Below are 24,095 nucleotides of genomic sequence, written 5' to 3' on the forward strand. Positions count from 1 at the left end.
AGAAGAGAGACACGGGGGATCGGGACCCGGGTCTTGGTGACCCGACCCGATCGGCATCATACACTTTTCCAGTGGATTTTCACCCCTTTTTTCTGGTGAAATGCATCAAACCACCCCTTGGAAACCCCCTCCACGATCTTCCCTCTTCCTATTGCATCCCAAAAATCATAAAATTTGGTCTTGAAATTTGGAGAAAGAACACTCGGTGCCGCGACTTTCCTTGCTTGAAATCCATCAAAATCTGAAATGTTTTGGTTCAATTACAACCACCATTAGACTCCCCTTAAGAGCTGGAATAAAGCCCATTCATTGGTTGGGGTGTCGGAGTTGCTATGGAGTCGAATTGAGGACACCCAAATCTTAGGGTTCCGACGGGTTTTGATGAAATTGGAGCCTTTTTCCAGGCCAAATTGGCCTTGGTTGCAGGTGTGAAAGTTTCTCTACTCATTGAGATCTTCATTTCTGTAATTTTTTAGAATTTTTAAAAATAATTGAATTTTTAAGCGAACCGGGGCGGCCGACCGCCACCCGCGGTGGCGGGTGCGGTAGCGCACGGCCAGGGAGCCTACAAGTGTGTTTTATGCGAATTTCGTTATTTTAATTATGTTTTTGAGATTTAATTGATGTGGTTTGAATATTACTACGTTTTTGGTATATGTTGGATTAAAAGAATATTTTCAGGTTTGGTTTAAATTTTGAAGTTTTGAACTACGAAAGGCTTGATCCCTGTTGAGGGTACGTAGGCAGTCTAACGAGACGTTAGATGCAGCCATAAAATAAATGTGTTTAAATATTCAAGAATTAGTATATAGATGGAAATTGATCCAAGAGAAGAAAATAAATTAGCTATGTTTTTAGGTTGGGCCTAACATAATTATTTTCCCGAAATATACAAATATTTCGGGGCAGTGGCATTACAAATATGCTATACTTTTGCCTTGTATTTGAAATTAGACAATCGTTTTATTTAAAAAAAACAAACTTACTAAGTTCACACTTAAACATATTTAAATAAACTTACAAAGGTCAACACACTTGCAGATAACACAATTAAAATTAAACATACCAACAAACATGGATCACACTTACAAGGCCAAACAAAGCATATATATATATATATATATATGTATGTATGTATGCATATATATGTATATTATATTGATGAACAGTATTGCCCTTGCTCTTGTCTTTGCCCAACTGGTAGTAGAGTTGCACAGAGACAAAGTATTGTTCATAGTAAAAAGTACGGGCAAGCCAACTGCCTTGTTCTTACACTTGCATTCTCCAAACGGGTGAAACTGCTATTATGATCGGTCTGAAGTAGACGCGCTTATTCTTGGGTGAGGAAATTATCAGTCTCCTTAACAAGAACAACAGCTAACTGGAGCTGAAGTTGGGGATCCGGAACCCCATCATGTAGCTTTTCATATTGTAAGACCAAATTCACCACGCTGCCCTCATCATGAACGCCTAATTTTGGAGTAACTTGTAAAGTGATCTTAAAGCTCTTGTATCGATCTAGAGGGTTTCCTTCAAGCACTGTGAAAGTCACCGAATGATTTACATCGTCTATGGCTTCAGTTAACTCCTTGGAAAAAGTTGGTTTCCCATCTGCTAACATTTCATCACAAAATCAATTACTTGCTTCATCCACAAAAAAACATGTAGACATATACAGTAAGAGAACAATCTTTGAGCCACACTTACCTTCAATATAATCCCACAAGAAGACACAACCCACTTTACCCCATTCACCTTCAAGTAATTTATGACTCGGAACTTTGTCGGGGCTGATGTTGCATATTTCGTATGGTGTTCGTGCGAAGAATTCATGGAACCTGTTTGCTTCAGACTTGATTTCAACACTCGTCTCCACCTTGCTAGAATTTGACATTTTCCACTAGTACCAGAGTTGAAGGAAAAACGACTTTGGCCCTTACACTTATATAGAAGAAAAGAGGGAAACAAAAACTTTAGAAGAACCTAATTTGCCCATCAGACATGGATGTATTTATTCACTAAAAAAAATGAGTTAGTTGTATTATTTTACTAGAACCGAACAATTTGCCCAGTAGAGATGGATGGTGGAATGTCTTGATCAATATTATTCCTCGTTTGCTCTCGTCGTTTCTAAGAAAACAATGTTTTGTGGTTTTATTAAATAGCTGGAGACAAAATGTTTCGATCTTGTTCGTTTCTCTGTTTGTATGCTTTTATACATGTTATTTCTAAACAATTTGTTTGTTTTATGGTGGGCATCTTTAAAAGTAAGATACCCATTTGTTTTTAGAGAAATGTTATTGTCACCTAAAAATTTAAGTGTGTATTTATAATTATTTATATTTAAAAAGAAAAATATTCTTACAATAAATGTACAATTAGATTTTTGTAGTGTAAATTTTCTGTCTTCAATTTCGACTACTCGAAATATATGATCCGATTGACCCCCAACCATTGAGGTTTAAATATTTATGGCTGGGGAAGACGAATTCACCCAAACCTCGAACTCCTTTTCTTAGGAAATAAATTGAAAGTTATAATCTAAGGCCAAATTCAAACCGAAACAACAACATTCTATTCTATAATTTCTCCTAGTCCTGATCGGTTAGGGATTCTAGTTAGTTCGTTTACAAACTACGTTGGCTAATATATTTCAGTTACAGCTTCATATATAAATGCATTCTTCGTCGAATTAACAAATAATCAGTTTGTATAATTAATTAAGAACAAGAGGACTCGAAACAGAAGCAGCAAAACATGACCATGACCAACAACGACAACGTTTTGGAGCCGCCCATCAATTTCTCGATGGTGGATGAGGGCGTATTCCGATCAGGCTTCCCGCAGCTGTCAAACTTCCCATTCCTCCAATCCCTTCAACTCCGTTCCATTATCTATCTCTGCCCCGAGCCCTGTTAGGGCTTAAAAAGACTTCACTACTTTGGAGATGTTTATCTCACAAAGAAGAATGTAATGCAGCGGAATTGATAGGCAAGAGAAAGAAAGAACACTCAAAGTTTTTACACAAGATTTTTTATTCACTCACAAACTAGTACAAGAGGAAACACTCAAACACTCTTAGAAGCTTTGTTGCTTCTTCTTACTTCTCACTACTTGCTCTCTTGGTTGTTTCAAATGGTGTGGATGCCTTCTCCTTTTATAGGCATGGATGGAACCTTGGAGAAACATGGAAACATCATGCTAGATATATGACAATTCCACTACCTTCCTATGCTAGAATTATCTACACTAATCTTGTATGTTGGTGGAATCCTCACCATTCTTCTAGACTCTTCCACCAACTTGAACTTTGCTAGAATTCTCTAGCATGTGCATGGATCTTTCTTTGTGCATGGGCTAGATCCATTATCTTTGGGCCAAGACAAGATTACAATTCAACATCCCCCCTTAATCTTGTCTTGTGACGCCGATTGTGTTCCTCAATCTGACAAAGTCTTTTTGCCTAAGTAGTTTGGTGAATATGTCGGCGACTTGGTCTTGTGACTTCACGTATTCCACTTGCACATCCTTTCTTGCAATACACTCTCTTATGTAATGATAGCGGGTATCTATGTGTTTGCTCCTATCATGGAATACTGGATTCTTTGCTAGAGTTATTGTAGACTTGTTGTCGACATAGATCTCTATTGGCTATTCTTGTGGCATGTTTAATTCTTTTAGCAAGTTTCTCAGCCAGATTGTATGATAGACACATGAGGTAGCAGCTATGTATTCAGCTTCGCAGGTAGAGAGAGTGACAATCGATTGCTTCTTCGACATCCATGTGAATGCAGTGTTTCCCATAAAGAACACAAATCCAGTAGTGGTTTTTCTATCATCGGAATCTCCTGCCCAATCACTGTCGCTATATCCAACAAGTTTGTAGTTATCAGAACTTGAATAGAACAAGCCAAAGTTAATAATACCTTTAAGGTATTGGAGAATTCTTTTGGCGGTCTTCAAGTGTGTAGTTGTGGGATTCTCCATGTAGCGACTGACTAATCCGACGGCATAGAGAATGTCTGGTCTTGTGCATGTCAAGTAGCGCAAGCTTCCAACTAAACTCTTGAAAAATGTTGGATATACACTTTCTCCTTCGTCATGCTTGGTTAGTTTGACTCCGCACTCCACTAGCGTGCTTATGGGCTTGCAGTCGTTCATTTTGAACTTTTTCAGTATCTCATCTGTGTAGCTTTCTTGGGAGATGAAAATGCTTTCTTCGTTTTGCTTGACTTCAATGCCTAGGAAGTATGCCATCAGCCCGATGTCGGTCATCTCAAATTCTTTGGTCATCACTCTTTTGAACTCTTCATACATACTTGGATTACTTCCGGTGAAGATTAGATCATCCACATATAAGCACACAATCTGAATATCTTCATCTTTGACTTTGACGTAGAGAGCATGTTCATGATGGCACTTGATGAAGTTGTTTTCTTGGAAGTACTTGTCGATGCAACTATTCCATGCTCGTGGCGCTTGTTTTAACCCATAAAGGGCTTTCTTCAGCTTCAGAACTTTGTCTTCATGCCCTTTGATTTCATAGCCAGACGGTTGCTGAATGTAGACTTCTTCTTCAAGGACTCCATTTAAGAAAGTGGACTTCACATCCATTTGTTGAATCTTCCATTTGTTTTGAGCTGCCAAAGAAATTAGTAATCGTATAGTTTCCAACCGAGCAACGGGTGCAAATACCTCATCATAGTCGATTCCAGCTCTTTGACTATAGCCCTTTGCCACTAATCTCGCCTTGTATCTTTCGACCTCTCCGTTGGCATTCTTCTTTGTCTTATACACCCATTTGACTCCGATGGCTTTGTGTCATTTCGGAAGAATAGCGAGTTCCCATGTATCGTTCTTATGGATTGCTTCAATTTCTTCATCCATTGCTTTCCTCTACTTAGTATCTTGCATTGCTTCTTGGAAGTCAACTGGTTCACAATCAGCAAAGAGACAGAAAAGTGTAGGATTATCAAGTCTTTCAGCTACCTCATAGAGATCTCGTAGACTTCTTATGTGTGGTACTTCTCTTTCATTTAGACTCCCACTTGATGATGCTGATGCTGGTGAATTGCCATGATTGGTTGATGTTGGTGAAGCAGGTGGAGTAGTGGATTCTTGTTGAACCTTTCTTGCTTGCTCCATCATCCCTTGTTCATTCTCTTCTTCAAACTAAGGAAAGAAGTGAAGATTACCTGTATGAGAGCCAAAATCCCATTCTCATTCTTCATCGAACGTCACATCTCGATTGATTACCATCTTCCCATTGTTTGGATTATACAGCTTATAGCCTTTTGAATTTGAGTTATAGCCGATGAAGATGAACTTCTCACTTTTGTCGTCGATTGGTTCTCCTCTCGTCTGGTACATGTACATGGGCTATGCTTCCAAAAATTCTTAGATGGGAGATACTTGGTTTTCTTCCACTCCACGCTTCTTGCGGAGTCTTTCCCCACACACTTCTTGTTGGAGACCGATTGGATTGGTAGACAGCACATGATACAGCTTCTGCCCACAACTTCTTAGGCAATCTCTTACTTTTGAGCATGCTTCGAGCCATGTCGAGGATGGTTCGATTTTTTCTTTCCTCCACACCATTTTGTTGAGGGGATCTTGGAACTGTCAAATGTCGACGAATTCCATTGGCTTAACAGAATTCTTGAAATTCCTTCGAAGTGAATTCTGCTCTTCGATCAGATCTCATGGCTTTAATCTTGCAACCACTTTCTTTTTCTATAACAGCTTTGAACTTCTTGAATGCTCCAAATACCTATGATTTCTACTTTAAGAAATACACTCAGGTTTTCCTTGAAAAATCATCAATGAAGAGAAGGAAATAATTTATTTTTACCCAAAGAGCTTGGTTTTATTGGACCGCACACATCGGTGTGAATGAGTTCGAGTGGCTTCTGGGTTCTTGTGGTTGACTCTTTTGGAAAGCTTTTCCTGAACTGTTTCCCAAGTAAACATCCTTCGCAAGCTTGATCAGGACGACTGATGCACGGTAAGCCTCTCACCATCTCCTTCTTGGATAATAACTCCAGTCCCCCAAAGTTAAGATGCCTAAAACGAAGATGCCAAAGCCATGATGTGTCTTTGTAACATATCTTGAGACACTTTGCAACATTGCTTTGAATGTTCATGGGAAACATCCTATTCTTTGACATTTTCACCTTGGCAATTAATCTTCCTTTGTCATCTATAAGAAAAATGCTATAATTTTTCATGTGAATATCATAACCTTTTTCTAAGAGTTGACCCAAGCTCAAAATGTTGCTTTTCATATTAGGCACGTAGTAGACATTTGAAATTAATTGGTGACCACCATTTTTTAGGGGAATAAGGATGTTACCTTTTCCTTTAATGGGTATTTTGGATTCGTTTCCAAAAGAAACGTTGCCACTCTCCGATTCATTGAGCTCTACGAACATGTTTCTTCTTCCGCACATGTGGTTGCTAGCGCCGGTGTCAAGATACCATGTATAGTCTTGGTCTCCATCATTGTTCTTGCATGCTAGTAGCACAATGTCATTATCTTATTTCTCTTCTTTCACATAATTGACCTTCTCATCAGGCCTGTTGCTTGGAGCTCTACATTCCCAAGCATAATGCCTAAACTTTTGACAATTGTAGCATTGAACTTGAAATTTTTCATACCTCAAGTTTGAGCGTCCTCTTCCACGACCATTTGTTGAGCTTCCTCCTCTTTCATAGTTGTTATGATTGTTGAAGTTCCAACCACGTCCACGTCCATGTCCGCGACCTCGACCGCGACTTCTTTCGTACTGGCTTATCTCATTATCCAATCTTTCTTCTTTCTTCTTTGGCTGGACATGCGTCTTGAGGAGCTGCTCATCATTCCCTTGCCTCTTCTTATGTTTCTCTTCATATGCTTGTAGTGAACCCATTAATTGCTCTATACTAATTTCTTCCAAGTTTTTTGGTTCTTCAATCGTCACGACAATGTGCTTGAACTTGGGGTACAACGAGCGTAGTATCTTCTCCATAATTCTAACATTTTCTAACATTTTCTCCATTTCTTTTTAATTGATTGGAAATGGCTAAGACTCTTGAAAAATAATCAGAGATTGATTCAAACCCTTTCATTTGTAGAGATTCGAACTCACCTCTTAGTACTTGAAGACGAACCTTTTTCACTTGTTCGGCTCCTTTGTAAGAGGTTTGAAGCTTCTCCCATGCTTGCTTGGCAGAGGTTGCACTCGAGACTTTCTCAAAGCCATTGTCATCTAATGCTTGGTAGATGAGGTAGAGAGCCTTCTTGTCTCTCTTTCTTGAATCTTTCAAACTCTCATTCTGGGGTTGGGACAGAGTAGCTTCATCTTCTGGCTCAGTGTAGCCTTTCTCCATGACTTCCCATACATCATGTGCTCCCAAAAGGGCCTTCATTTTGATACTCCAATTATTGAAGTTGTTGTTGTCGAGCACTGGAACTTGGAAGGCTGTCATAGCGTTGCTAGCCATAGCTCTGGTACCACTTTGTTAGGGCTTAAAAAGACTTCACTACTTTGGAGATGTTTATCTCACAAACAAGAATGTAATGCAGCAGAATTGATAGGCAAGAGAAAGAAAGAACACTCAAAGTTTTTACACAAGATTTTTTATTCACTCACAAACTAGTACAAGAGGAAACACTCAAACACTCTTAGAAGCTTTGTTGCTTCTTCTCACTTCGCACTACTTGCTCTCTTGGTTGTTTCAAATGGTGTGGATGCCTTCTCCTTTTATAGGCATGGATGGAACCTTGGAGAAACATGGAAACATCATGCTAGATATATCTAGACAATTCCACTACCTTCCTATGCTAGAATTATCTACACTAATCTTGTATGTTGGTGGAATCCTCATCATTCTTCTAGACTCTTCCACCAATTTGAACTTTGCTAGAATTTTCTAGCATGTGCATGGATCTTTCTTTGTGCATGGGCTAGATCCATTATCTTTGGGCCAAGACAAGATTACAATTCAACAAGCCCTACCCGGAGGAGAGTTTGGAGTTTCTTCGGTTGCAAGGCATTCGGCTCTTCCAGTTCGGAATCGAGGGCAAGAAGGAGCGGTCTACGTCTCCGCTGATTCCAGCAGAGACTATCTCCGAGGCACTGAAAGTTTTGGTTGAAATTGAGAATCATCCGGTGTTGATCCACTGCAAATGCGGCAAGCATCGGACTGGTTGTCTGGTGGGTTGCCTGAGGAAATTTCAGAATTGGTGTTTGTCTTTGGCGTTAGAGGAGTACTAGCGGTTTGCCGGCGAAAAATCTAGGGGGACGGATTTGAGATTTATCGAGACGTTTGACGTATTGGGCCTCAGGGGGGATGCCTTCACGGCATTGTCCGCCATTATTATTAAGCTTATGCTTCCGGAAAGAGGCGGTTGTTGTACAAACAAGAGTTGCAAACCCATAAACCCTAGGTGATGTTTTAGTTTTTACGTGTTGAAATTTTATGCCCTTTTAGTTGTACCATAATGAAAATTCATTCATTCGCTTAGTGATGGGTCCCACGTATGGGAGTGATTTTGTTGTTGTTGTTGATTTAGCATAATCACGAAATTTAGACATGCTTATAAATTTAGTCCTCAATTTAGGAGTAGGAAATTTTTATGAATATATGACGTGCATGTTTACTTAAAAAATTAGAATGAAAAATTATGAATCCAGAAAGTCAAAAATACAATGAAAGAAATTTAGGAGTAGGAAATCTTTTGACATATTTTGTTCTATTTTTATTTTATTTTTTAGTTGTTGAATTATCAATGTAAAGTAGAACTCAAATACTTTTTGACTCCACATAACCACATAAAAATCAAGAATTGAAACAGAGTAATTCTAATACTAGTTCGTACTCTAACCTAGTGCAAAAAGTTAGAATTGTAAAAATTTAGAGCTGATCTTGGTGAAATATAGAACGTCATAGGACCATGATTCTGGAACTCCTTTCCCTCCTTCAACTGTGGTCGGCCTGGGTCAGATTTCTTCGTTCAGGGATTTACCTCTTCTGAATAGTCCGCCCTTGATGGGTCAACTCTAGTTAGTTAATCCAAGCATAAGAAGATGAGATAAAGTACACACAAAGTTGTTAGGATATCTTTTCTTTTTATATTTGAGGGATATTCTAATCTAATCCAAATTCATGGGAGGATTCAAATTTGGCTACACTCGGATTCACATATTCGGATTGATTTTAAATTAAAACCAGGTTGAAACAGAAGATATTGAAGTTGGGATTGAAACAGAAGATAAAGCGTAATATAAAGTTACATTACAATAACATGTTCTATTAAATGAAAGTGACTAAAGATTGAAAAAAATGCTACACTGCGTGATCAACTCCGGCAACGAGCATTAGCACTGCATCCACGGTTGTAGGGGTTACTCTGATTCTGAGCACCCGGCTTGCAGTTGTTGGAGGAAGCACCTCTCTGAGAGCAAGGCACAGTGTTTCTCTGCAGAGCTTCATAGCTTATGTTTCGTGAGGTGGCTAAGATGCGCCTGCTAATCTCCGAGTCCATGCCAAACTCATCATCACGATCATCCATACACTCTGCTACAGAACCCTCGCAGCGAGGTCTCACTGGAACCCAGCTCACCCCATGATCGCCGCCTGCATCAACGGAGATGATCAGAGCGGCCACGAAGGCCAAGGAAAAGATAATCGCTGAGGAATTGGCCATAGGTTTTGGTATGGTCTGTGTTTTTAGCTGCCAACTTGTATTTTGTTGTACGCCTGTTTAATTACAGAGGGAGACAGATGGGGCGGCAAGAGAGAGAAGATAGAGTTGGTGAATTCTGATGTGTATATTATTTCACTCCATTGTGTTATTTATAGTAGTAAAAAGTATAAAAAAGGGAAAGTCCTTGTTCTTTAATTAATCCATAGTAGTAAGAAGGGAAAATCCTTATCTTTCAGGTAATCCATCTTAGATAAGACACAATCTACAAGATATTCTGCAGTCCCATAAGGATTTTTTACACACATTCCTAGTAAGTTTGGACTTTGATATATTTAAATTTGATTAAATGAAAAATTGGATGCTGATTTCTTCAAGGAGGTGATTGTGGATGCAAATTTCTCCCTTATTGATCTTGGACAAAATTGCACCTACAAAACAATTAACACCTTAGGATCAAGGCCAAGAGCCTCACGCGCCCACGATGAACGCCGGGGGGGGGGGGGAGCTTTGGCCGAAGAACTTCTGATGCCAAAGTTAGAATTTAGAGAGAAAAGTGTTTAGAAAGTATTGAGAATTTTGCAAGTGTGTTGGACCTAGGTTTTGGTGAAAATGGGAGCCAATACATAGGGCATAGGGTGTAACTTATGGTTTAATGTGTGATTTAATGGATTAATTAGGCAATTAATCCATTGATTGGTTAATCAACACATTTTTGGAATAAATATTTTGGGGGTTATGTAATTTATACCTTGTGGAAAATATAGAATGAGGATGGATGAAATAACTTTGAATTTGTTACTTATTTTGGGCACGTTTGATTTGGTTGAAGGATAATTGCCCGCTGCTCGCACGTAGGAATGCCGTTGTACCTCAAGGGTATTTTTGTCTTCTTTTGTCCAAAAATCCACGTGTTGCCTTGTGATTACTTTTGGCTCCATAGTGATTACTTAAATGACTTGCACTAATTAGCCTTAGGGCTAGTTTGGTATTCCTGTGCTTTGAAAAAAAAACTGCTTCTGCTGTGAAATAAAGCGGTAGAGTGTTTGGTAAAGTTTTTTGTAAAAGTGCTTTTAGCAAAAAAATCAGTGTTAAAGTGCTTGGTAAAATTTTATATAAAACTGCTATGATTATGTTAAATGACTAAAAATGATATAATGTTAAATTTAATATATAATTTTTTATTTTTTAATCTCTATAATTGTCGAGTCATCCAAACTCTTCCATTTTCCAAATCCCATTTATAATTCTAGAGTCATCCTTTTCGCCTAATTTTTTTTTTCATCTGACTTTCAGATCCGATACGTTAGCGTTCCGTTGGTCATCAGACAGGATCACACTAAGCGTAGGCTGTTTCCGGATCAGATCTAGCCGAAGAGCTTTCCCCCTATAACTTGAATAGGGCAGTTTCCCACTAGCCGCTTAAAGGAGTACTCAAGGATTACCCTATTACCAATCTTGAATTGGCCTCCTACTGTCCTCGCTAAGAAAGAGTCTGCCCGCTTAATTCAATGAAGTAGTTGATATTTATCTATTAAAGTAATTTATCAATTACGGAATTCAAGGTCGGATGATATCAGTTCTCTTTACCCAAGAAGTTCGGGGAAAGGAAATAGAAGCAATGCAGACTGAATTTGACGAACTCCCCACCCATACTAAAAAGCAAATAAAGACCCATGTTTAGCGTCCTCCACTCTAAGGACCACATTATTGAATATGATAGTAGACAGATGGCATTATCCTGTATTGACAAATGTCATAATCGTGTGAGATCATTGTTGAGATGTTAACTTAGTCAATAAGCTGCTATGTTTACTATAAATAGGAGATTGCACCACCATGTAACTAAGTCTTTTGTAATTCATTACAATCAATATACAAAGATATTTTCTCTCTATCTCTCTTTTTCTCTATTTCTTTCTTCTTCCTTGTTGATGGGTTTCTTGATTTCTACTTCCGCAACTCTGTTATCATGGTATCCAGAGCCAAGTTCTCAATTCGATCTTCAGAATTAATGCTGGAATTCAAAGCGGTGGATGGTCTTGTGAAGGGAGTTAGAAATTTTTTTAAGGTGGTGGAGATTTCTGTTCGTCGGTGCCGTGTCGGTGTACTTCAATCTCATCTTCATGCTGATTTCTTTGAAGATTTGATGGTATCTGTTCTTATTCCTCTATAATTCATACTTTGTTGATTTCAATTCAAGGCACGAAGCCATTCTTAAGCACGAAGCTGATTGTCTTTTCCGGTGAAATTGATCATGCAAAATTGGTGTTCTCTTGAGTGTATATTGGACAATTGTTGATTGTATAAGCAAGAAATGTTAGGGCATAATGCCATACTCTTGAAAATTGTTTCCAATTGTTGATATTTGTTGAGTTCTGAGATAATTGAAAAGTTAGGGCACGAAGCCAGATTGTTGAGAAAACTTTGGGGCACGAAGCCAGGTTCATTTTGTAAATCTTGAAGGTTATTGTTGAATTGGTGTGTATTGATTCTGTGGTTCATGATGGCGTCTTCGTTTAAGATTGATGGTTTGTTAGGCATGTTTACCATTCGTTTGCAAGAAGACAATTTTGCCAAATGATCATTTCAATTCTGTTCTGTGCTTGAAGGGTATGATCTATTCGATCATTTTGATGGTACTAATGTTTGTCCGCCTAAGTATCTGATTTCTTTGGATGGTGGTGTTACTAAAGAACTCACACAAGCTTATAAGGAATGGATTAAAACTGATAAAGCTTTGTTGAGTTTACTCATCGCCATACTTGGTGATGAGGCTATTGAATATGTTGTTGGTAGTAAGACTACATTTGAAGCCTGGACTAATCTTACTGATAGATATGCTACAGTTTCTAGGGCTCGCATTAATCATCTCAAGACTGAATTCTATACAATCAAGAAAGGGTCCGATTATATTGAGAAATATTTGCTTCGGTTGAAGAATTTGAAAGATCAATTGCTTTCTGCAGGGGAAGTGATTTCTGATAATGATTTGATAGTGGCTGCTCTAGCTGGTTTACCTTCTGAGTATAATATCATTCGTACTGTAATTGTTGCCAGAAACACCACTTACTCTTAAAGAATTTCGAGCACAGTTGCTCAGTGCTGAGAGGACTGCTGAAGATTTACCAAGTTCTCTTCATTATCCAATAGCTGGAATGTACTGTCAAGGAGAGTCTTCGAATTCTGGTGGCTATAATGGTTTTCATGATCACAATACAAGTAATGAGAGGCAGTTTTATCATGGAGAGTCTTCGAACTCAGGTGGTCAAGTTAGTTCTCATTCTACTGAAAACTATGGTTTTGTGGGGCAATACAACATCTCTAATCCAAGGGGTCATTCGAGTGGGAACTTCTATCAAGCACATATTCCTCAGCAATATAAGTCTCATAGACCTAATAGTAATAATGGTGGTTCCAATGGTTCTCGGTATAATTCCAGATCAAGATTCAATTGGGGTTTTAATACCAGACACAATGGAAATAATAGTTTTTCTAGTAGCAGTGGTTCAAACAGTAAAGGGGGCTCTTCATGGAACAATTGGAATGGCAATACTGGACAGAAATCTCATGTGATACCCGAATGTCAAATTTGCAGTAAGAGAGGGCACACTGCTCCCAACTGTTATTACAGAAATGAACAGCAGCCTATGGTTAATCAAGGTATTCCTGAGTGTCAAATTTGTGGCAAGAAAGGCCATGTTGCTCTTAATTGTTTCCATCGAAGCAACTATGCATATCAAGGAGCAAATCCACCTGCAACATTGACTGCTATGACTGCTCAATCTTCCTCTGATTTTAATGCAAACCAAGCCTGGATTATGGATACTGGTGCTACCCACCACATGACTGGGGACATTCATGATCTGAATGTTGTCACACCATTTGAAGGAGATCAACAAATCACAGTTGGAAGTGGAGAATGTCTTCCAGTGAAACATACTGGTTCCAATTCTCTTCACACTTCTTCTAAAACTTTGAATCTTCTTACTGTGTTACATGTTCCTAATCTTGCAGCTAGTTTATTATCCATTTATACCTTGTGTAAGGATAACAAATGCTATGTAATCATGGATGAATTTGGTTTTTGGGTGCAGGACAAGGCAACAAGGGCAATTCTAATGAGAGGAAGGAGTAGTGGCGGTCTATATTACATACCAAAGAGTTTGTTCTTCAAGCACAATCAATTGCGACAGTCTGAATCTTTTCCAAAAGCTTATCTTGGGAAATTAGTGCAAGCTTCCCTATGGCATCATAAACTAGGTCATCCTAGTAATGCAGTGTTACATAGTATGCTTTCTCATTCTCAGATTGTGTATATGTCTGATAAAAATCAACATGTATGCAGTGATTGTTTAAGTGGCAAGATGTCTAGACAAAGTTTTTCTTCTAGTTCTCATATCTCTGTAAGACCTTTTGAAAGGGTTTGTAGTGATGTATGGGGACCATCTCCGGTTGTATCAATTGAAGGCTATAAATACTATGTGATTTTTGTTGATGACTTTACTAAGTTTACTTGGTTCTTTCCTTTGACTTATAAATCTCAAGTTGCATCAGTCTTTGAGCAGTTTTATGCCTTTATTCAGAACCATTTTAAAACCTTAGTACAATACTTTCAATCTGATGGAGGAAGTGAATACATGAGTTCAAATTTTCAGAAGTTTTTGAAAGTTAGAGGTATTATACATTTAGTTTCTTGTCCTTATACCCCTCAACAAAATGGGATGGCTGAGAGGAAACATAGGCACATAATTGAGACTGCAATCACACTGTTGAATTCAGCTAAGTTACCTCATAATTTCTGGACACATGCATGTATTCATGCTATCTTTCTCATAAATCGAATGTCATGTTCTTCTCTGGACATGAATTCTCCTTATTTTAAACTCTTTGGAAGTCATCCTGTGTTACATTCTGTTAAAGTGTTTGGGACTGCAGTTTATCCTTATCTTAGACCCTATGTAAAGAATAAATTGGAACCAAGAACTGAACAGTGTGTTTTTCTGGGATATATGTTGGGTTACAAAGGTGTGGTCTGCTATCACAGGTCCAGAAAGAGGTTGTTTATCTCTAGGCATGTTTTTTCCTTTTCACAAACCATGCATAGTTCAAAGCAGACATGATGTTTCATCTTCTTCTACGATCCATCCCATCATTGTTCCTTATGTATTTTCTGTTCAATCTGGAAATTCAGCTAGTATGGTAGAATTGGGTGATCATCACGATTTTGGTCTACTTAGATCTTCTGCAGTACATACTTCTCATTGTGCACATAACAATGGCTCATCTTCTAGAGTAACATCTGCTAGTTCATCTTCTTTACAGGCTTCATCAAATTCCACTACTCCACTCTCTTCATCAGCATCTTCACATGCCCTGTTGCCTGTCCCAAGTTTGCCTCACCCTGAGGTACATTCCCATCCTGTTACTTATGCTAATGTACCAGTTAATGATGACAATATTGTTGCTTCTCCTCTATCCTTGTCAACTTATCCAATGCAAACAAGATTGAAGACGAGAACCATTTCTCGAAAAGATTACATTGCATGTTCAGCTAGTACATCTCTTGAATCTTCTGACAGTTCATTTGGTTCGAGTGTTTTTCCTTGTCTTGGTTTCACTGCTGTCTTTGATATTAAGGAACCTACAGAACCATCATTATATAAATAGGCTGTTACTTGTGAATAATGGAGAGAGGCTATGAAAGAGGAATTCAATGCTCTTCATAAACAAGGAACATGGGAACTTGTTCCAATGCCTACTAACAAGAATGTCATTGGCAGTAAATGGGTATACAAGATCAAACGAGATCAGAATGGCAAGATATCAAGGTATAAGGCGAGATTAGTAGCTCAAGGTTTCAGTCAAGAACATGGTTTGGATTATGAATAAACTTTTAGTCCAGTGGTCAGACACAGTACTGTTCGGATTGTTCTTGCTTTAGCTGCTACAAATAAATGGCCTTTAAGGCAATTTGATGTTAAAAATGCATTTCTCCATGGAGATTTGCAGGAAGAGGTTTTCATGAAGCATCCTCAAGGTTTTACAGATTCATCTCATCCTGATTATGTCTGTAAATTGATTAAGTCCCTTTATGGCCTTAAACAGGCACCTCGGGCATGGAATTCTAAATTTACAACATACTTGCCTTTTCTTGGTTTTGTGGTTTCCGAATCAGATACAAGTTTATTTGTCAAGACCTAAGGTGATGCAATTGTTATTCTTCTTCTCTATGTTGATGATATAATCATCACTGTATCTGATTCAGTATTGGTTCAACAAGTTATTTCCAATCTTGGAGAGGTATTTGATATGAAGGATATGGGGGCTCTCACATTTTTTCTTGGATTACAGATTACTTACCAAGTGAATGGCGATTTGTTTCTTTCTCAATCGAAATATGCCAAATACTTGATCAAAAAGGCGGGTATGACTACTTGTAAGCTTTCTCCTACTCCTTGTAAACCTCATACATAACTATTGCGAAATGAAGGAACTCCACTCATTGATCCTACTATTTTTCGAAGTTTAGTGGGTGCACTGCAGTATCTTACTTTTACCAGGCCTGATATTGCGTTTGCTGTCAATTATGCATATCAATTCATGTCCAATCCTACTGATGTACATTTTGAGTTAGTCAAACGCATTCTGAGGTATTTACAAGGGACTGTTGAGTGTGGTGTTACTTATTCATCTGCTGATACTATGGATCTCACTGCATTTAGTGATGCTGATTGGGCATCGGATATCAATACCAGAAGGCCCACAACAGGATATATGGTGTTCTTGGGACAAAATCCAGTGTCTTGGCAGTCTAGAAAACAAGGTAGTGTTTCAAGAAGTTCGACAGAGGCCGAGTATAAAGCTCTAGCCAATGCTACTGCAGAAATAGCTTGGATTCGATTGATTCTTAAAGATTTGAAAGTGTTTCTGCCTTCTCCCCCACTTTTGCATTGTGATAATGTTTCCACTATTGCTCTGTGTTCTAATCCTGTTTTTCATACCAAAATTAAACATCTCGATACGGACTTTCATTTTGTTCGTGAACGGGTTCAAAAAGGAGATTTACAAGTGGAGTACATTTCTTCTGCAGATCAGGTTGCTGATATTCTTACAAAAGGACTTCATGGACCTGTTTTCTTACATCATTGTCTCAATCTCAAACTGGGTTCCCCAGTTGCGATTGAGGGGGGGGTATTGAATATGATAAAAGACATATGGCATTATCCTGTATTGACAAATGTCATAATCGTGTGAGATCATTGTTGAGATGTTAGCTTAGTCAATAAGCTACTATGTTTACTATAAATAGGAGATTGCACCACCATGTAACTAAGTCTTCTGTATTCATTACAATCAATATACAAAAATATTTTCTCTCTATCTCTCTTTTTCTCTATTTCTTTCTTCTTCCTTGTCGATGGGTTTCTTGATTTCTACTTCCGCAACTCTGTTATCACACATCATCCAAAAGTTCATTCTCATTTACCTCAAGATCATCGACAAGATCGATCTTCCAATTTCTGAGACTGAGATTTCTACCTTTTTTCCCCCTAGTTATATAACTTCCACTACCACTAGTTTCCCAATTTCATCTCCCCTACCATCCATGGCGTCTGCAAGCTCTCACAAACACCCATCTCCTCTGTCATCCACTACTTTCCCCATCACTTTCCCACCTTCCTCTTGGAGTTGTAGAAGGAGCTTGCTATGAAGATCTGTTGTGTGAAATTGTGCATCTTGGATTGAAAACTTTTTTGACAACTGGGTTTTGGATTTGTTTCCTGGTCTGCAATGCAACGACGAGTTGAAAAATACTCTGATCAGATTTCGATTTCGAAAATTAAAATCTGGTAAAACAAGAATATCAACGATGAAGATTCGATCTCAACCCAATGAGAAGGAGAAACGGAGGGGCGTATTTTTGAGATTGTGAAAGTTTCATTAAAATCTACTGTTCACCCGCCTTCTTGAAAAAATAAAAGCTGGTTTTGAGAAGCAGCAAAAATGCAACTTCTGATTTTTGCCACTTTTCAGCTTATAATGACCTGTGATTTTTAAAATAAGCAGAGTTACCAAACACAAATTGTACTCCAATTTTTTTTCATCCCAGCTTTTAAAATAATTTAAGCAGTACCAAACCTTACCTTATTCTAATTGCAACAAAGAAAGCTGAAACTAGAATAATTCGTGATTTGTTCAAACCAAGAATACGAAATCAACAACCTACTAGAAAATATGCTCGTAGAGATTTACGGGTTGTTTCTGCAAGTAATTTTGCTAAAAGCGCTTTTATTAAAACAACGTTGATAAATCAATTTTATAATGATATAAGCATGCCAAGAGATTAAACTAGTTTACAACATCAATATTATAATGATAGTACTCTCAGTTCATTCTTGCTCATAGAATTAAAGAGAGAAACCGAACTAAACAACAATGCGGACTAGCTTGGTCAACTCTCAGGCCTTTATTCTTGAAGATAGCAAAATTACTCAAAGTTCCATATCATATGTATGCATAAATCTTGTGCTTGGCACTTATTCCTTGAGAAGATGTGCATCAATATCTTTAATGACATTGACCATAAAGCTGAGGTACTTCTGTGGAGGCGGATCGTTCTCGTTGAGTTTTTCATATTCTAAAGTAATTTTCACAAAACCTCCTTCACTCTTTGGAGTGACCTGGAAAATGATCTTGTAGCTTTTGTAATTGTCCAGCACATGTGATCCTTCCAGAGCTGTAAGACTCACCCACTTGTTTACTTCATCTATTTCCACCTTTTCCTTGAATGTCTCGACATTTCCATCTACACGTCACATGGAAAATTACAATGATACATCTATTCATGGAGAGATTTTTCAATGCTCGGAACACTAGGTGGTACGACACATGTTATTATACAAACGAATGAAAATTATTTTCAAGTGTCTTTTCACTTATATAATGAAATATAATTTATGTATCCATGTTCCGAGCACACTAAAAATTCTCTCATGTCCATGATCCGATTCTTTATATATTCATCGTCAGGTAATGCAAACCTAATGGCGCATGGATGGCCTGGTCAATATATTTCAGTTTTAATTCTAGAAGAATCTTATACGTACATATACATATCACGTTAGCATGTTTATTTCATAGCAGGTTAGTTTGTGTTATTCAAAAAAAAAAAAAAATAATAATAATAATAATAATAATAATGTTACAGTATTAACTATAAACGTAACATTATTATTATACAACTTTTTTTAACAAACAATATTATCTACATTAAGGGAAAGAGGTGAGCTTAGCCTCACAATGTTTGAACGATGGAAATAAATTTGGACTTTTGACAAAATTTAGAATTTATAAATTAACATGCACCAATTCTCTTGTCTAGATTCATAAACATAGAAATTTAGAATTTCCTCGTGAAAAAAGGGAGAATTTGAGACCTCCAATTCCCAAGTTTAAATTTCATGTAAATAAGTCACTCAGTACTACGGTCTTGTAGTATTTCTCTTCACTTGAAAGTGAGAGGTTATAGGTTCGAATCTTGTTGATGACGAATTTGATACCAAATTAGGCTACCCATTGTGTGGCTTTGCCGAACTCCCCCTCCCCTTAGTGTAAAAATATCGATGTACTAAAAAAAATCATGTAAATAGGTGTTATCACTAGTAAAAAAAACACTTTGCGCGACGCAGGTCCTTCGTCGCGCAAAGTCAAAAAATCGTCACGCAAACATTAGCGCAACGAATCTTCGTCGCGCGCCAACCGTCGCGCCAAGGCAGTGACGGAAGGGTTTGCGCGACGAAGAAGTAACCTACGTCGCGCAAAGTAGTTTTGCGCGACGCAGGTCCCTACGTCGTGCAAAACTACTTTGCGCGACGTAGGTTACTTCTTCTATATTGAATTTATATTATTCTTTTAAGTTAGTCAAACAAGAAAATTTACAAATTCTAGAAATAAAATTTCATAGTAATTTTAAATTTTCTCATCCAAACAGAATGTTAGAGTCATGATGTAACACCCGTCGCTTTTTATTTAACAAAATTAATTATTAGTTTAACTAGGTTAGGAGGAGAGAGGAGGGTGATTAATTTCATATTACCTAGGGTGTATTTCCAGAGCTTGACAGAGCCAGAAGTTTCCCAGTCACCTTCATGTACTGCAACATCGTGTATTTTATCAGAGGCTGCTTTGGGGACGTTGTGGTGCTGGTTGCTGATGACTTTGTACAACTTATATCAGCGTTGGCTTTGATCTCTACCTCAGCCTCCACAGTCAGCTTGCAAGCACCAGCTCCACTCACTGCCATTTTCTTTTATTTGTTATTAGTAACATGTGATTAGTCTGGGGAAATTTTAGGAGACGTATACTAACTTACAGGTTTCAACTTCTTATATAGAGTCGCAAAGTTGTAAATTAACATGTTATAAACTGATAGTTATGGAGGCAGCGTGTGGATATGATCCGATCACTTAATTAAATAGTTATATAATAATATTGTGTCTGTGGATCTTCCACGCAGAGTTTTATTATTACACCTACCAAACTTAAGAGCACCCGCAAACTTGATGAGACATATATCAACACGTGAGAACAATGATTGATCAACATTACCTCCATAGTATTATTAGAGTGAATGATTGTATGATATTAATTAAGCATTAAGATCTTGGGAACTTTAATGAAAAATTTCTGGTATTATTCATTTTAATAAAAAATTATATTTTTACATTAAAAAGTCAATCTTAGTACTATTCACTTTATTCTTTATTTTGTCCTTATTGTTAAAACTCAAAATTTTCAAGCAATTTTCATTAATTTTCCTTAAGATCTTTTGATTTGGCATGCGGAAGTGTTGTTTGTATATTATATAGGGATAATACTAAGTTAGGTTCATATTATCTTAACTAGTGATAAATTAAGGGTTCTTTCGAGTTATTCGAAACAGTGGTTTATATTATCTTGACATACGTGCAACCAAACACAAAAAAAGAGAGGCTGTATTGGCTTCCAAAATAAAACTAGATGCAAACAATAATGTGGAGTTCCGGTTACTCTTTTGGAATCAACCAAAGCTGAATCATTGATGCCTACTTTCAGAAAGTTTTCCTTTTCTGCATGCAGATCTTTTCAATGGATGTAGCTCGTTTTGGGAGGTAACCACTTACTTCTTCGAGTTCATTAATTTTAGTCAATCTAAAGTAATTTAATTAAGTTTATTAACCTTACAATTTTAAGCGTTAATACTCAATTTTGGAGGAATTGCATCACGTTTACGTAAAGGTAATCGAAATAATAGAGTGGAATTAAATTTCAATTACGGAATACTCCAGTATTTACCAAATATTGGAGAATAAAAAATTTGATAGCACCCACTCAATTTTTTTAATCCAATACTAATTCATACTCAAATTTTGGAATAAAATCTAATACTAATTCGTACTCATCAAATGAAAGTAAAATCTAATTCTTCATTTTTTAAGTACTTAATTATTGTAATGTGAGTAAACGCATGAAAATCATGATTTAGAATATTTTCTAATGCAGACTCTAAGTCTGAAATTGAAATATAAAGATAGCCCTTGAAGGGTGGATTCTGGTTAATCTAGGCATGAGAATACGAAAAAATACACACAAAGTTATTAAGATAGCTTTCCTTTTTTATATTTTAGCGATAGTCTAGTCTAATCCAACATTAGACCACATTCAGTAATTCAAACTAAGAGAAGGGGGATTCAAACTTGGCTACACTCGGATTCTCATATTAGGATTGATTCTGAAGTGAAAGAATATAACCAAGTTGATCAAGAAATTTCAAAATTTCTAATGGAAACTTATTAGAATTTTTTTGTGAATGTGTTGAAGTTGGGATTTTTTTGTTTTCGTATTGAAGTTGGGATTGAAACAGAAGATAAAGCATAATATAAAGTTTCATTACAATTAACAACATGTTCTATTAAATGAAAGTGACTAAATATTGAAAAACATGCTACGCCGCGTTGATCAACTCCGGCAACGAGCATTAGCACTGCATCCACGGTTGTAGGGGTTGCTCTGATTCTGAGCACCCGGCTTGCAGTTGTTGGAGGAAGCACCTCTCTGAGAGCAAGGAACAGTGTTTCTCTGCAGCGCTTCATAGCTTATGTTTCGTGAGGTGGCCAAGATGCGCCTGCTAATCTCCGAGTCCATGCCAAACTCATCATCACGATCATCCATGCACTCTGCTACAGAACCCTCGCAGCGAGGTCTCACTGGAGCCCAGCTCACCCCATGATCGCCGCCTGCATCAACGGAGATGACCAGAGCGGCCGCGAAAATCAACGAAAAGATAATCGCAGAGGAATTAGCCATAGGTTTTGGTACGGTCTGTGTTTTTAGCTGCCAACTTGTATTTTGTTGTACGCCTGTTTAATTACAGAGGTAGAGAGAGGGGGCGGCAAGAAAGAGAAGAGATAATCGGTGAAATTTTGATGTGTATATTCTTTCACCCTATTGTGCTATTTATAGTATAGTAAAAAGGGAAAATTTTTGTCTTTCAAGTAATTCATAGGAGTTAGGGAAAATCCTTGTCTCTCAAGTAATCCATCTAAAATAGGACATTATGTAAAAGATATTATACAATTCCATAAGGATTTACACAATCACATTCCTAATTAAATTAAGACTGTGACATTTAAATTTGGTTAAATAAAAATTGGATGTTGATTTCTTTAAGGAGGTAATTACTTAATTGACATGCTTTAATTCAACCTTATTCCAATTGCAATAAAGACAGCTGAAATTGAAATAATTCGTGATTTATTCAAAACCTAACAAGAAAACAAAATCAACAACTACTACAAAATATGCTCGTAGAGATTTCCGGGATGTTTCTGCTCTTAAGTGTTTTTGCTAAAAGCTCTTTTATCAGTACAAGGTTGAGACTTTAGTTAAAAAACTAAGTTGTTCTCGAAAAAATATAAGCATGCCAATAGATTGAACTTGTTTACAACATCAGCATTATAATAATATCACACTCAATTCATTCTTGCTCATAGAATTAAGGACAAACCAAATCAGAAACCGAAATAAGCAACAGTGCTAACTAGCTTGCTCAGCTCTCAGGCCTTTATTCTTGAAGATAGTAATATTACTCAATGTTCCATATCGTATGTATGCATAAATCTTGTGCTTGGCGCTTATTCCTTGATAAGATGTGCATCAACATCTTTAATGACATTGACCAGAAAGCTGAGGTACTTCTGTGGAGGCGGATCGTTCTCGTTGAGTTTTTTATATTCTAAAGTAATTTTCACAGAACCTCCTTCACTATTTGGAGTGACCTGGAAAATGATCTTGTAGCTTTTGTAATTGTCCAGCACATGTGATCCTTCCAACCCTGTAAGACTCACCCGCTTGTTTGCTTCATCTATTTCCACCTTTTCCTTGTAAGTCTCGACATTTCCATCTACACGTCACATGGAAGAGTATAATTATACAGCTATCCATGGTCCGATCCTTTAAATATTCATCGTGTGGTAATGTAAACCCTATGGTGCATGGTGGTCTTGTCATTTTTAATTCTAAAAGTACATATATATGAGGTAACGCAAACCCCTAGCTTGCTAGGTTTCAAGTTAGCATGCCTAATTATTTTGCAGCAGGTTAGTCTGTGGTATTAAAAAAAAAAAATGTTAGTCATAAGTATAACCTTAACAATGTTTGGTTGTAATTTGCTTGCTCCTTCATGCAATCTCACAGTCTCACTACCACCTCCACAAGTTTGCGGAGTAAGCATCTTCATTCGCCCCAAAAGGGCTTCGTTTCACTATCTTTTACACAGCGGAGGCTGTATAAAGCTACGACAGAACAAAATTCGGCACCCGGGAGAGGGACGATCTCCAGAGATTCTTTAACATTTTTTGTATTTCTTTTTTTGTTGAATCATTTCTTGTAATTTAAACATTTAGCGTCATCTTGTAATTTAAATATTACCTATGGTATATTTCCAGAGTTTGACAGAGCCAGAAGTTTCCCAGTCACCTTCATGTACTGCAACATCGTGTATTTTATCAGAGGCTGCTTTGGGGAAGTCATAGTGCTGGTTGCTGATGAATTTGTACAGCTTATCAGCGTTGGCTTTGATCTCTACCTCAGCCTCCATAGTCTCCAGCTTGCAAGTACCAGCTCCACTCACAGCCATTTTATTTTATTTGTTCTTTATAATATGTGAATAACGATAGTGTAAGTCTGGGGAATTGTAGGAGACGTATACAAACCTATAGGTTTCCACTTCTTATATATAAAGCCATGTTATAGTTACGGAGGCAGTATGTGGATATTATCCGATCACTTAAACAGTTAAATGATAACAATGTGAGAGTGGATCTTCCACGTAAAATTTTATCACCACTACACACCTACCAGAATAAAA

General features: G+C 37.5%; 4 protein-coding genes and 2 pseudogenes across 4 annotated transcripts; 1 reads left to right on the plus strand and 5 right to left on the minus strand.

The window, feature by feature from the left end:
• Positions 1–1,042: 1,042 nt before the first annotated feature.
• LOC126606303 (MLP-like protein 43) lies at positions 1,043–2,281 on the minus strand. Its single transcript, XM_050273674.1, has 2 exons — positions 1,708–2,281; positions 1,043–1,611 (listed from the first exon to the last, which is right to left on the minus strand). The coding sequence occupies exons 1-2, from the start codon at positions 1,892–1,894 to the stop codon at positions 1,331–1,333; spliced, it is 468 nt and encodes a 155-aa protein (XP_050129631.1). The 5' UTR covers positions 1,895–2,281; the 3' UTR covers positions 1,043–1,330.
• Positions 2,282–2,442: 161 nt separating this feature from the next.
• LOC126606298 (tyrosine-protein phosphatase DSP3-like) lies at positions 2,443–8,428 on the plus strand (annotated as a pseudogene).
• A 786-nt stretch (positions 8,429–9,214) lies between these two features.
• On the minus strand, positions 9,215–9,782 carry LOC126606310 (rapid alkalinization factor-like). The gene has a single exon (XM_050273681.1). It carries the CDS (start codon positions 9,686–9,688, stop codon positions 9,341–9,343), a length of 348 nt encoding a protein of 115 aa, XP_050129638.1. The 5' UTR covers positions 9,689–9,782; the 3' UTR covers positions 9,215–9,340.
• An 8,178-nt stretch (positions 9,783–17,960) lies between these two features.
• On the minus strand, positions 17,961–20,006 carry LOC126606312 (MLP-like protein 329; annotated as a pseudogene).
• Positions 20,007–21,581: 1,575 nt separating this feature from the next.
• Positions 21,582–22,477, minus strand: LOC126606308 (rapid alkalinization factor-like). Its single transcript, XM_050273678.1, has one exon. The coding sequence runs from the start codon at positions 22,031–22,033 to the stop codon at positions 21,686–21,688; it is 348 nt and encodes a 115-aa protein (XP_050129635.1). The 5' UTR covers positions 22,034–22,477; the 3' UTR covers positions 21,582–21,685.
• A 147-nt stretch (positions 22,478–22,624) lies between these two features.
• On the minus strand, positions 22,625–23,945 carry LOC126606301 (MLP-like protein 329). Its single transcript, XM_050273672.1, has 2 exons — positions 23,657–23,945; positions 22,625–23,129 (listed from the first exon to the last, which is right to left on the minus strand). Exons 1-2 carry the CDS (start codon positions 23,862–23,864, stop codon positions 22,861–22,863), a joined length of 477 nt encoding a protein of 158 aa, XP_050129629.1. The 5' UTR covers positions 23,865–23,945; the 3' UTR covers positions 22,625–22,860.
• Between the last annotated feature and the right edge of the window lie 150 nt (positions 23,946–24,095).

This window comes from Malus sylvestris, chromosome 16 (genome assembly GCF_916048215.2).
Source record: "Malus sylvestris chromosome 16, drMalSylv7.2, whole genome shotgun sequence".
NCBI lineage: Eukaryota > Viridiplantae > Streptophyta > Magnoliopsida > Rosales > Rosaceae > Malus > Malus sylvestris.